The sequence below is a fragment of the Haemaphysalis longicornis genome, unplaced genomic scaffold (genome assembly GCF_048455015.1).
Source record: "Haemaphysalis longicornis isolate Haplotype H1 unplaced genomic scaffold, Haemaphysalis longicornis Haplotype H1 scaffold_8, whole genome shotgun sequence".
Classification (NCBI taxonomy): Eukaryota; Metazoa; Arthropoda; class Arachnida; order Ixodida; family Ixodidae; genus Haemaphysalis; species Haemaphysalis longicornis.
The window spans coordinates 69,919,923-69,933,090 of NW_027526445.1; the positions used below are offsets into that span (position 1 = coordinate 69,919,923).

At 46.5% G+C, this 13,168-nt stretch overlaps 1 protein-coding gene across 1 annotated transcript; it reads left to right on the top strand.

Annotated features, from left to right (window-relative positions):
• The first annotated feature begins 3,409 nt into the window (after positions 1–3,409).
• LOC144150274 (uncharacterized) lies at positions 3,410–12,875 on the top strand. Its single transcript, XM_077682137.1, has 4 exons — positions 3,410–3,641; positions 4,272–4,411; positions 6,627–6,919; positions 12,557–12,875. Exons 2-4 carry the CDS (start codon positions 4,327–4,329, stop codon positions 12,833–12,835), a joined length of 657 nt encoding a protein of 218 aa, XP_077538263.1. The 5' UTR covers positions 3,410–3,641; positions 4,272–4,326; the 3' UTR covers positions 12,836–12,875.
• Positions 12,876–13,168: the final 293 nt, after the last annotated feature.

Sequence of the window (13,168 nt, forward strand, 5' to 3'; positions counted from 1 at the left end):
CTCACACTGAGAGACAAAATGATGGAGTAAAAGTCGTTGCGGTGGCACATCGGCTGCACTCGTAGATTTAAACCGTCGTTATGGTCGCTACCGTCAAGTCTTACGTGGTAACGTTATCTTCCTCCATTTTTTTTGCTAGAGCCACTGCGCGTGGAGTGTGCGCTCGGCGGATGCCGCGTGGCATGTGCTCAAGAGCACTCAGAATAGGCATTCTTTCCTGCACCGGTGAACTTAAGGCTTGTACAACAGCTACGCTGTAAAAGTCCAAGCACAATCTTAAATTATACCCCTTTATCGGGGTCCACTCGATTCCTAGTGCGTCCACCCATGCAGTGTTATGTCCGATTGGTCATGGTCCACGCCCTAGAACCGGGAGGGCATTGGTTAGAGTCATTCCAATTTTTCTGCGTCCTCAATCCTGGCGTACCATATTTAGAGGCCTGTTGTATATTTTGGGCTTGGCGCAGCTCGAGCTCTGTTCTTTCATGGTTCGCTTTCATGTCACGTGTCTTCTCCAACCACTTGACACGTGTTTTATTTGCTATATTAAAACGTTTGCTCACATGCATTTCAGAATTGCATAACTCGACAACTCAAAGTTAGGTGCTTATTTTTCCCCCCAAAATGCGTGACGTGTTTGTTCGCCCATCTACTTTGAGAGTTGGGAGCCATGCAACCAGGTTTTGTAGTTTAGACAAATATTTGTTGTGTATTCTTCCTATTCAAGCATTTTTTTACATTGTGTTTTTGCCATACGGCATATGAAAAAGGTGTAAGGATAGGAAGGGACCAGAAAGGAAATAAATTCGGCTTCAGTAACGAAAGCAATGTGCGTTTAAAAAAAATTTGAATCTCCCGCCCTGAGGCCGCTTCTACGAGTCTCGCGGAGAAGCATGCAGATGGCGCCACGCGGCCGCCTAGAGGCAGAAATGCTTCCAACTCGTTCGCGCCTCTCCAAAAACACAGAAACATCCCCCTCGCGAGGGGCACGATCAAATGCAGAGCATTTCCGGGGGCGCACGACGTTAAGTAGTTTGCGTTACGTTAATGTTGTTGCACTTGTGGCAACTGCTGACAAGAAAGCGCTCGTCAGCAGTAATTTGAATGAGTCAACGATATAAGGCGCGTCCGTAGCGTCGCATTCTGTGTCGGCTTTGTGGCGCAGTCGGTAGAGTACCATGTCCCTTGCGTTCCCCCAGTAGGGTCGAGGGATCGAAACCTGGCGCCGGATACTGTTTTTTTTTATAGTAGGGAGGGGTGCGGTGCGGACTACGGACGCCAACGCGGGTGACAGCGTGAGTTACTGAAATGCTCTGCATTTAAAAAAGCAAAAGTCAGAAAAGGTAAAAAAATCACGGGTAGCCAGGAAATCGGTAACACTGGTCAAGTCTACAGGTAGGCATGTACTCAGGGTTGGTGGAGAAAGTTCATAAGCGATTTGTAGTAGCGGTTCTCTTGCTCCCCGCGGTCGAAGTCGCCCGCGTTATCCCACCCAGGCCAACTGTGACCGCATTGTCCCGAGCTGTCGTTGTTCCTGTGTACCTCCACAAACAAATCTTGACATCAGCTTCAGACGCCGCAGCCGGACATTCGGGACAACTTCCTGGGTCTGGTGAGGGTCCCAAAGGCCCGGTGATGAAGGTGTGAGAGCCACCTGAGTTCAAAGCTTCCTTAAACTTCCTCCACCCGGGAAAGATTAGTGAGGAGGGAGTAGGCGTACGGGGGAAATATGGCACGTGTGTCGCTTTTAAAAATAGATTTCTCGAACTGTTTTTCGCAGGGCGGTAGAATTGTGTCATGGGGTCAGACAGAAAGCAAGACAGATGGACATGCGGGCGTATAAACCAACAAAATCTGCGGATTTGGTAGTCCAGGATAACCTATTTCAGCAGTCGCTCCGAAAACCATTGTAGCCCATTTTCCACTTACAAAGTGGATATGAAATTGCCGGGCGGAAGCAGCTCCATGTGGCGTCACTGCAAATTTGTTTGGTTACGGTGGAAGAGGTATCACTCACATCGACAGAACTTGAAATGCCTACAACAATCAGGAAATTTTGTAATAACTGATGAAAAGCTGTAGCCCTTAAAAACAACAGGGTAGTGACTTTGGCTGGCCTGCCTGCAAGAGAGCTGTGAAATGTTGTAGACCTGCCCTGTAGAATACCTGCTTTGTACCTGCCCAGCTCTTAGAAATGCATGCAACACATCTGAAGACGACCGCTCCATCCCGGGAAACCCCCCGACGGTAAGCGTTGTATATTTGGGCCGCAGCCCGTGCCTCCTCTTGCAGTTCTGGGCGAAGCGGGTGCCATGATGTACCTCTGAGGGCTGTCTCGTATGATGTAGTAGGGCAATCTCTGGCAAAACTTGACACGCACACAAGCTGAAATGTTTTTTTTATCCATTTTCTCTCTCCCTTCTCGCAGAGACAGCAAGTTTGGTACCATTCGTATTGATGGACGATGACGATGGTCACTTTTCGCGATTGTTGACGGTTAGCCTTTCGCCCTAACAAAATTATAGTAGGACGGGAGTACCAGTAGTGCTTTTATGTTTTCGAGGCCAAACAAAAAGTTTTCGCGACGATCTCTTTTTGTGGTGTGTTACAGACGGTCAGTATCACTCCTGACTTAGCGGTACGTCTCAGGGGGAAAACATGGCAAAAAAAAGTCAAAATCAGAGAACAGTTGAGGCGATATGACAAAATAAGGACTGTGATAGAGGGATAAAAACAACACTATTTACCCTTCTTTGCCGCCAAGGATAATATTTCTGAGTTTAAAGTTTATTGATGGGTGAATACCAGTAGACAGTCGGATCGAGAGCTTATGATGACAGCACCTTAGATTGTTCAAATAGGTTTTTTGTTATAATGTGATAAAAGAGGCGTTTCGAAATCCTTTTTACATGTCAAACATTGACATTTGTGTCTCCGTGTTTTGTCTTTCTGCATTAAACATAGCAGCAATTAAAGCTTAGCTGCTGTACCCCTGAATTTAGTTATGTACCGTGGGCTAATATAGCCAATCTAGGTAGTTGTGAGTTTCTAATACGATTTTGCAGAGTGTGTTTTCAAGCCGACTGCACAAAAAGTCTAGAGATTTGTCCGGTTCTCCTAATCGTAATATGTTACCCCGAACGGCTGTGAAGAAACCGTCGCTCGCACGCCAGTTGCTTCTGGGATAAAGTAGGTCTCGAATGTCTGACAGGCTATGTTGCTTGCAACGTATCGGATGCTGTAAAAATTTAAACATCCCTCAACAGAGATTGCAAATATCGAAGGCACAGGAAACGTTCCACAAGGCTCCTTACTCCGCCCAGCCTTCGCGTTGCTGAGATCGGGGCTAATGAGCTTCTGCGTCAATGATAGCACCGTATACAGCTTGCGATAGAACACTTCAGTACATTTCTTTCAGCGGAACAGGAGCTGAAACGGAGCCGGAAGAAAGTGCTCGTGCGAGAATGCGATAGGCAAATGTCAGAGGAGTTACTGTATTTTATTGTTAAAGATGTAAATTGCTCATGCCACTGTGGCTTGATCTGCACGACGCCTTAACACACCAGCAGAGCTTTTATGACGCATCCAACTAATGTGAGCCAGACGAGAAAGCAACTTCGTGTGGAATTGGTTTTTCAAAGGTGAGTTGAAGCCTCGCTAAATTGCCTCGCCTTTTCCATCAGCGGAAGGGTTGAAGCTACATATTTTGTAGCAGCTCTGCCGTTTTCGACGGTTACGTTGGTCCTTTCCTTCTGTAGTTTCTCTGTGGTGCCTATCTGAGTATAAGAAAATGTGCACTTTCTACGAAGTCACGAACAATTTTACGCGCCAACAAAAATTGTTCTCTTCAACTCTGATATTATTTATTACCACATATCTATAACGGCGCTTACCTCCTACCAACCTGTGCAGAACAGGTATCTAAAGCGAGCTTGTCGGGGGCTAGGTTTATGATACCAAGGTACGGTTGGCAAAAAGGGAAACAATATGGCACAAACTATTTTCTTGGGCGGTGCTTTTGCAGAAGACACTTGAGGGAGGAGGTTACCTCCGAGCCTCTCCGCACGCTCACCCTTAGTCTACCCGCTATGCAAGTGTCCCTGCAAGGGCGATGTCATTACCTATCCAGAATATAATAATATACTTCCTTTCTTCAGTTTCAATGCAAGACCAGAACAATTTTCAGACTCTCACATTCCTTTCGCGGCTATTTGTTTTCCATCATTTTTGCGCCATTCATGTTATTTGTTTTCTTTTTTCTTACCTTTCAGTTGAAGGGCTGCTTGAAATATTCAGCACTGTGAACACCACCTTCGCACGGCGAGTATGAAATTCCTCGCAACGCTAGTCACCCTTCTGGCACTCGTGGTAATTGGTACTGCAACTGACTATTCCCATTTTACTATATCGGGTTCGTATTAAATCATTCATTTCTGCTTGTTTTATACCGCCATCGCACATTATTTGCTTTTCTGCAGAAATAAGAACGGCACTTTTTACACATCATAATGTAATTCGAGAACGTGTAACACAAACACGTACGGCTTGAGTCACGAGTAAAGAATGGGCCGTGCCTTTTTTTTCGGTAACAAAGAGCATAGCGCCTCATGTCCTGCCGAAAAAATAGCTGGATTTATTTGTGGGTACTCCAATATAGGTTCCTCTCCGCCTTCCCGACTTAAAAATTGTCCCGACATGCACAATTTGCTTTGCTTCAGAATGCCAAGATTAAGTGTTTCTAGCACACCGTTCACGAGCCGCAATTTCGCACTGCTTCAACCGTGTATGGCATGGTTTTGCTTACTGAGCGATGGGGTATAATGGCGTAGCAATGGCATTTGCTGCTCGTGGCTCCTTTCTATACTCATCCGTCTTCGGATTACATCACCATCGTACCCGTACCTTTGCAGTGCCGACACGACCGGGGCCAGAAGCTGCAATTTGCCCTCGCATTAACCCGCAGAAATGCCGACGCGAAATGTGCAAACTTGCCTTAGCAACTGGTCCTGCTGAGGCGTTAAAGGAGCCATGCAGACCAAACACAATGTCTGCTTATAATTATACTGACATCACTTTTAGCGACACTTCACTCAAATAAGCTATATAATTTGCAACAAAGGGAATGGCCATACGACCCACTAGCTCATTTTCCGAAACATAACCTATGATGCCATATGCCCAGATCTGTGATTGGCTGAAGCCGGGTAAGGCAAACGCAAATTGGGCAGGGCTGATAAGCTTGCCGAAGGAGGTATTTGCGCTTAAATGCAATGCAATAAGAATGGAGGGATTAATAATGAAAGCTATAAATATACACGTAAACTATCAAGTACCCACGCGCACAGCTGTTGGTACTGGGCGCCCTACGCTTATTTTGGCTGCACAGCAGGCCGCCGCTTTGGAGTTGTCTTACACGACACAGGCCGATTGGCGTAAGCGAAGTTTTATTAGATGAGCCTGTTTGTCGAGCATACCCATTTTTCACCAAACGATTACTTTCTACCGTGACAAAAACATGCTAGGAGCAATTACGCTCAAAAACAAAGCAACGGCGGACAGCGGTTCGTGGCTGACATGGTAGCGCCATCTGGACGACTGACATTAAGCAAGGATGCAACGCCTAATGACGCACTGGAAGTTTGTCTGGATACCCACCCTCGTGATATCGGGCACACGTCACGAAAACACACGATTTCGCGGGGAAATGAAAATTTTAACCAAAATTCATTAATTTCTCAGTGAACATGGCATCGTTTCCTGCCGGAAAAGCGCAACAGGCACTCTAAAACACGAAATCTTTAGGGTAAAACAATGGAATTATTTTTACATGGCCCCATTAAGGCAGCGTCATGCTATCAAAGCAATGGATTGACGTAACGCTTTTCAGAGCGCAATTCAGTGGCTGTCGCTTTCCTACGTCACCAAGCCCTGCATAAATAGCGCTCCGCTTGCCTGCACCTCTCCTACTGTTGTCCTCGCAACCTCTTCACTTGTCAGCAAAAGGACGGCAATCATTTTTTTTTCGAAGGGACACTGTTATGCTAATGCATACAAAGGATAACGTTTAATAAGTATGAACAGTGCTTAAAATAGGTCGAAGATTTAACAAATACATGTCCGCTACCTTCGCCAAGATTTATTTGGGCAATCTATGCATTTGGTAGCAGTCAACTCTAACCAATCTATTTTAGCCGCAAGGGAAACACCGCTGTTTGTTGAACAGGTGTTACCCGAAAAGCAGCATTTTGGTCCGGCACTGTCCGAGATCGTTACATGGCTTCAAACGAGGATGTCGCCTAGAACCACCGTGAATAAAAGCACTGTGGTTCATATATGTGCAATACCATCCGCATGGGCTAGCGACTTCCGGTTTTCAGGCTCACGCACGTGGCAAAATGCCGGTGACTCTAGTCTTCACATAGAAATTATTGTCCGGGGAATATCTTGCCAATAAACCTCGCGCCGTCAACGTACGTTTCCATCACACTGAAAACTCTCTACGCGGCCATTGAATGTTATTTAAATTTTTTTGGCATAACCATAAACACTACCTGCTAACGCGCATCTCCAGATTTCAACAAACAGGCTGTGAGGTGAATGACACAATTTAACTCTTTTAAATGCAGGCAAGTGCCGGGATGCACCAGATGTTAATTGGACAACGAGCATCAATGCCTACCTGCGAAGAATTCCTCGCAAGATAACCTACGCAACTCTCGTCGGCCACTACCCGATTCCCGGAATAGAGCTTGGGGAAGTGAATGTCAGGGGGCTTAGAGGCTTCTGGCCTTACAAGCCGTACACGACCTTCTGTATAGCGAACAACACATTTTTGGAGGTTTTTGTGTTCGCCGATTCGCCAGGCATCAGTGTAGAGTGGATGGCCTGCTCTGGACAATACGGCAACCTCGGCGCATTTGTAAGAAGCAACTTTTGGTTTTGTTGTTTTGCATATCACTATATTTTACTCGCGGTTCGGAATCAGTCAGCATCTGCACAAAACCTAACCATAACTTTTAATGAAACGTTTTCCTAGTGTTGTAAACATTTAGTGCCTGCATTCTAATTTCCTTAAAAGTTATTGCTTTCATCAAAATTATTATTCCGGGCCACTGATGAACGATTGCCGTCTCACCAGGGCCAATGTTTTTAAATGAAAAATTTTGTTCATGCTGCTTTAAGAATCCTGAAAATATTCAGGTAGCAATTCACTGTCATAATTTACACGTGTTAGTAACGATTAGGTAGATACATATGGTGAAGACAATAAATATTTTTAACGAACGATCAACGAAATAAATAATATAAATGCTTGTTCTACGGGTAATCTAAGTTATCGGTATATTGTAAAATGCTTAATTCCCGAAAATTCAAAAGTACAACAAAATCATAACTCAGTACCACGAAAGTTAAACGCGCGCGCCATTTGCGCTCTTGCACCAAATAGAACGAACCACACAGGCCGCAGGGTTTATAGGGAGAAATGATTTTCTTTTTTGAGGCCAACATCGCGAACTTGTGAGCAGCCGATACTCCTAAAAGACCATGGCGGCATCATAAAACTGTTAAGGAAACCCAGAGGATGTCAATAACAGGTTACATGACACAACCACTAATCTTCCCCGGTGTCACATAAAGAAGGCTTTCGAGTTACTTAAAAAGTAAGGAAAAGGCACTAAGAGGAGAAAAAATGTGTGGGTAGCTAAGTGGACTTACGTACCATCTGTGGGAAAGCATTATGGGTTCCCCTGGGCTACTGTACTGCTACATTCCGTGTCAGGCTAGTTTTACGGCGCTATCATAATGCAGACCCTTAGCTTCTCTAGACGGAATTCCCAATGGCCTGCGGTGTGGTAACCAACTTATGTAAGAAAAGAAACGCACACGCACTGCAGCAATACAGAAGTCTTTTATAACCATCGCAAAAGGAAGTCATACTGTTTTAGCATTCGTCGGATCGTTGGAAATACCAACACTCATTTTTCGATTTCGCAAAATGTATTTGTTTGGCATTCAGGTTGCCGTAACATTCGATCTTCCGTTTTATAACTCCCACCGCTGAAGTAACGAAGCCAGAGAGGGAAAGCACAGTATTCCCATAAATGTTCCGGAGAATGCAAAAACGTACGCCTATGTTCGTGTACCCCCACAGCCTTATATATGCAAGGCTGCACAGTTACATTCTATCAACTGCCTCACAGCATGGTCGAAGGTAGTCGCGAACGAGTATTTTCTGATTCTTCTATTTCGGCAAAGCTCGGAAATGTCACGTGTAAATACAGAGGCTACAAAAAAGCTCCTCCTAGGGAGAGGGAGAGAGAGAGAGAGAGAGAGAGAGAGAGAGAGAGAGAGAGAGAGAGAGCTTTGATATAAACCGTCCTAGTTCTAGCCGTGGTACCTCAGTCTCTTGGGTGTAGCAGGCCCCCTCATGTCCCATTTTCGCGTTGCAGTTTTCCCGCCCCGCTTCCCCCTTGCCTCGATATCCCACGGCCCGAAATCCCTGTCTTCCTGCCCACGTGTTGGGCCTCCTTGTGCCGCGAAAGCCCTCTCCCCGCGCCGGACAGTAGGCAACCCTTTTAGTGGTAATGAACAGGGGAGCCCTGCGTGGCCCTTTGTGATTTCTGGGGGGCAAATACGGTCACGCACCAACTGCCTTCCTGCCTGCTCGTGCGGAAAATCTGCAACAGATGACTACAGCGTGTGTGTTCTTTGTAATAACATTTAAATGCATCAGTCGGGTCGGGTCGTCAGTTTAGCCCAGGTCGAGTGAAAGGACAGTTCCAATAATAGCATTTAACTTACACTTGGCCGACGTGGCCTAAATACGGGCACATTTTTAGGCCCTGAAACACGTGGGTGCATGGAAGGCTGGAAACTCTACAGCATGCCTAGGAAAAAAAGTCACCCTTGAGAGTCATAAGCAACTGCATTTCTTTGGATAAACTGAGTAACACACAGGAGGAAGCAACACAGCGCCTTGGGAAGTTGAACAAATGCCCACTCACAATGACTCGTTTCGGGCTCTAAGACACGCGCAAAAGGTTTCTAAAGACGGGTGTACCAGAAGCCATGAACAATCTCCGTCACAACAATTTGTAAACGCTTTCTGTGTGTTCCGCCTGCGAGCGCCATTCAGCAAAAAAATTCGACCTACTTTTTGTGTGCTTCGTTGATTGTCTACTTCGTTTTCTACCTCGTCGTTCTTTCCTCCGTCAAATTGCGCATATTTTCGGTACATTTTCAGTCTGCTCATCATAGACCCATAAGGGTTTTAGCAGACGAAAAAGTATTTTTTTTTTCCATAATTTATTGCGCCGGCATGGTGGGGCTCTGGGCATGAAGTTGCAGTCTCTGGATGGACCGGCCAGGCCCTCCCGCATTGTGTTTTCGGGCGGATACAGGGCCTACTGCAATATGCGCCGGTCACGGGCCCAAATTTTAGGGTTGTGCAGAGCTCTAGCTTTTCGCTCCGGCAAACAAATGCCGTGTGCTGGTAGTACCGAAGGTGTTATCAATGCTTAAATTGGGAAAATGTTGGAAGCTTCAAGACAAAAAAATTGCGTGGATGATATCAAAACGCGTATAAAAAACGCGGTGTTTTTTGGTTATAAATCGTCCACGGGCTCTTATAGACAGGGCAGTGTGTATTGTAAGGATCATCATCATCATCATCATCGTCGTCATCACATTGCAGAACGAAAGCTTCTCCCAAAGATTTCCAGCCACGCCTATCGAGTGCCAGCTGAGTCCATGTTTTTCGCATAAATTTTCGTAGCTCTTTTCGACAACGAGTTCTTGGGCGACCCCCAGTGCGTTTGCGATTTTTGGCAGCCAGTCTGTCAAACGAATGGTCCGCCTGTTGTCCTTCATTCGCATTACGTGACCAGCCCATGCTTATTTCCTTCGCTTAATTTGAACTAGAATGTCCTCCACCTTGGTCTGTTCGCAAATCCATGCGGCTGTTTTCCTGTCCCTCAACGTGATCCCTAGCATTCGGCGTTCCATGGCCTGTTGTGCCGATCTAAGTTTGGTTTAAACTTGAAACGAAACTTAAGTAGGTTATTACAGTAAGCCCATGAGCCATTACTGGAAGAACGGATTGATTAAATACAAGCTTTTTGAGTGACAGGGGAAGCTCACTAGTGAGGACGTAGGAGTTGTTACCAAACGCAGCTCACCCCATGCCTATTCTTCTTCCGCGCTATATCACGTTCGTGGTTTGGATCAGCAACTTTGACTTGGCCAAGATATACGTTATCGGTTACTGTTCCCAAGACCGCATTGCCCTATTGCAAGCATATAGGAAATTACAGCTTTTCCGGATCCCCCATTTGACAAACCTGGCCGCCTAGACGCATCTCACGTTCGTCTCTTTGTCGCGTCGTGCTGAAAGAATCGAATCGAGCAAAGCTCATTTAGACTTTTCACTAAAGTTTATGGCACAGGTGACACGTTTCGAAGAGGTCCTTTTCCGTCCAAGTCATTCCGGTGATTATACCCCGTGATACAGCATGCCTGCCTAAATGTTTGAATGACGGAATATATTCCGTTTATATTTTCCGCCGTTATTTCGACACTATTGTTGGTAATTATTTCGTCGCTTCAGTACTTTTAACTACGGCTGTCTTTGACGCCTGCGTTTCTAATGTCAAATATAAATGAAATGAAAATGCTTCTAGCAATCATACCCTTGGCTTCATTTCCCCGGATCTCTTCCTGCGCTCACGTCCTTGTTTCCTGGACCCGTAGTTGCTTTCCCGGGGCTTCAGCCGGAGGAAAAAGCAGGGCGACCTTACTTATTCTAGGGGAACACGCACTGTACGTCCCCGTGCACGCCCAGTAATACTCTTGGTTGGTGTCGAATCGGGAGAGGGGGCATTGCATGACTCCGCGAAGGGGTGAAATGCACCTTTGACCCTTTTGGGGGCAACAAAATCTCTCCCCACATTCGTTTTTTCTGAGGCGCGGCAGCAAATACTAACCTGTGTATTTGAGAGGAGGGATTTTGAACACGAGTGGAAATAGCCCAGTTGTTTCAAGAGTGAGATTCTCAGACAGACCAAGGGCGTTCGGGTTGTTTCGTGGTCAACTTTGCCAAACTAATCTATGTGGATTGTCAAAGTCAAATTGTAAATTAGTTGAGACGCTGAGCTCGTCTGCGTTCGTTCTTTTCACAATTGCCTTGCGCCGCAGACGCTTTTTATTTCGAATCCATTCCAACCCACCCAGCTGACTTTAATTCAAGGTGCCATGCCAGATTAACGCAGCATGTGCCGATGAACGCTGCTTGACACAGCTAGATTTTTCGAAGCTATTTAGTGGACTTGTGCGAGTTTTACGTCCTGCATAGTAGTGAGCAAAAGGTTTAAAAGCGCTGCACAAAGGAGAGCGACCGAACCACAAACAACACAAACACACTATGTGCGTTCTTCCAGCTCCCAAAAACCGCCATACTGTTGTGAAACCAAGTTCTCTCAGTAGGCAACTCAAATGAACACCTGTTTCTGGCAATGATCTGAAAATATGGGCGCACAAGCTTACAGCTTTTAAACCCCTCGTTTGAGCGATGGCTGTGACACGAGGACGCGGGCAATGTTTCCGGCCTTGTAAAATGTTTCTGCGATGGAAGTGAGAAATCAAATGAACGTCGTACAAGATATTTCGACATATTTTGAAGAGAACAACACATCATTGCCCAGGCGTGCAACAGAGGTGCTCTTATAAACAAAATTGCAATTGTAACAACATTTGTTTAAATGCGGAGCATTTCTTAGGCTCGCGATGTCAATCGTCGATGTTGTCGGGGCCGTCCACACGCTCACTGCGCATGCGCGTCGCGTCGAGGCGCAGGTGCCAGTCTCTCCCCCGTACCCTCCTCGCTCTCAACAACAGGTGCAGCGGTGCGGGAGGAGCGCGTGTACCCCGTGCGCTCCGTCGCTCTCAACAACAGCTGAGGCGGTGCGGGGGGAGCGCGTCTGTGCGCGCATGCGTTGTAGCTACCTGTGCGCTGCGTCGCGCTCAACAGTAGCGGCGGCAGGGCGTGTACACATGATAACGGCGTGGTGGGTGCGTGGAAAGTTCGCGCGCTTGTGTACGGAAGTGTGCGTATACGCGTCTCACCCCCGTACTCCTCTCCCTCGAACGCGGGCGGTGTGTATATAAGCGGCGGAGCGCGCGTTCGGAACTCAGTCACAGGCGTCTTTGCTTGGCTTTCGCTTGACTTGAAGCTTGGCTTGACGGCACCAAGCAATTAACTTTACACTCCTTGCCTCGCTTCTCCTTCATTCAATAAATAAGAATAACAACGACGAAATAACAATTATGCATTCCGAAACCATACCCAATTACGCGACATTCACGCGATACCCCCACCACTCGCGACGCATTTACTCAAGTTCCCCCCGTGGTAAGATGCGGGCGGGTTTTTTTGTAAAAGCGCATGCCTTATCCCTCAGGTGATAAGTGAGGACATAATCTAAGTTTTCGACAGAGGCAAGTTTTCCTTCGTGCATAAGTTATCATTGTGCGTCTTTGATTGTGACCTATTTTTTCGCAGGTTTCTGGCAGCACCCTTCGGTTACTCTTCATGGCAACGCCAAGTGAAGAGGAACCGCGGAAACTCCAGTTGAGAAAAGTATATCCTCAGACTGCTGGTGACGCCAAAGTGTACATTACGGGAGGGAGCAAAGTGTTGCAGACTTTAGCAGATGTCGTCACCTTCATGGCCAGGCCCTATATTCAAATTCTCTGGAACCATTTCCTGCTTGAGGAAGCGGCACTGTTGATCGAAGAGGAACATTTGCGACTTTGGCGTTTTTACACAGAGATGTTGTGACACGACACCTGTACATAATACCGTTAATAAAAGGTACTAACAGTGCAGAATGATTGCGTTCAGAATTTATAATTAGCATTCTTACGGCCGACAACAGAGAAATCATCTACAATGGTTTCGGCGTCAACGGACCAACTGCGCCGTCTCAAGGCAGCTCCCAGACACGTTATCCGGCCACCGCAAAGCATCATTTCTGCAATAGAGCGAGTGATAGCACAGGGCGAAAGTAACGTGCAGAGGGCCGCGTAGGTAGCTGCCTTTGTATGCGCGAAAGGTGGCGTTGCCAACGATACGTAGCCAATGAGCGATTGCTGTTGTTCTTCCGGCCCATCC

Bases quoted from the DNA above. Each gene is read 5' to 3' on its own strand.
- LOC144150274 (XM_077682137.1), top strand. From the start codon at position 4,327: ATGAAATTCCTCGCAACGCTAGTCACCCTTCTGGCACTCGTGGTAATT. The intron at 4,412-6,626 runs GTTCGTATTAAA...TTTTAAATGCAG, and splicing joins TTCCCATTTTACTATATCGG to GCAAGTGCCGGGATGCACCA. The intron at 6,920-12,556 runs GTAAGAAGCAAC...ATTTTTTCGCAG, and splicing joins ACGGCAACCTCGGCGCATTT to GTTTCTGGCAGCACCCTTCG.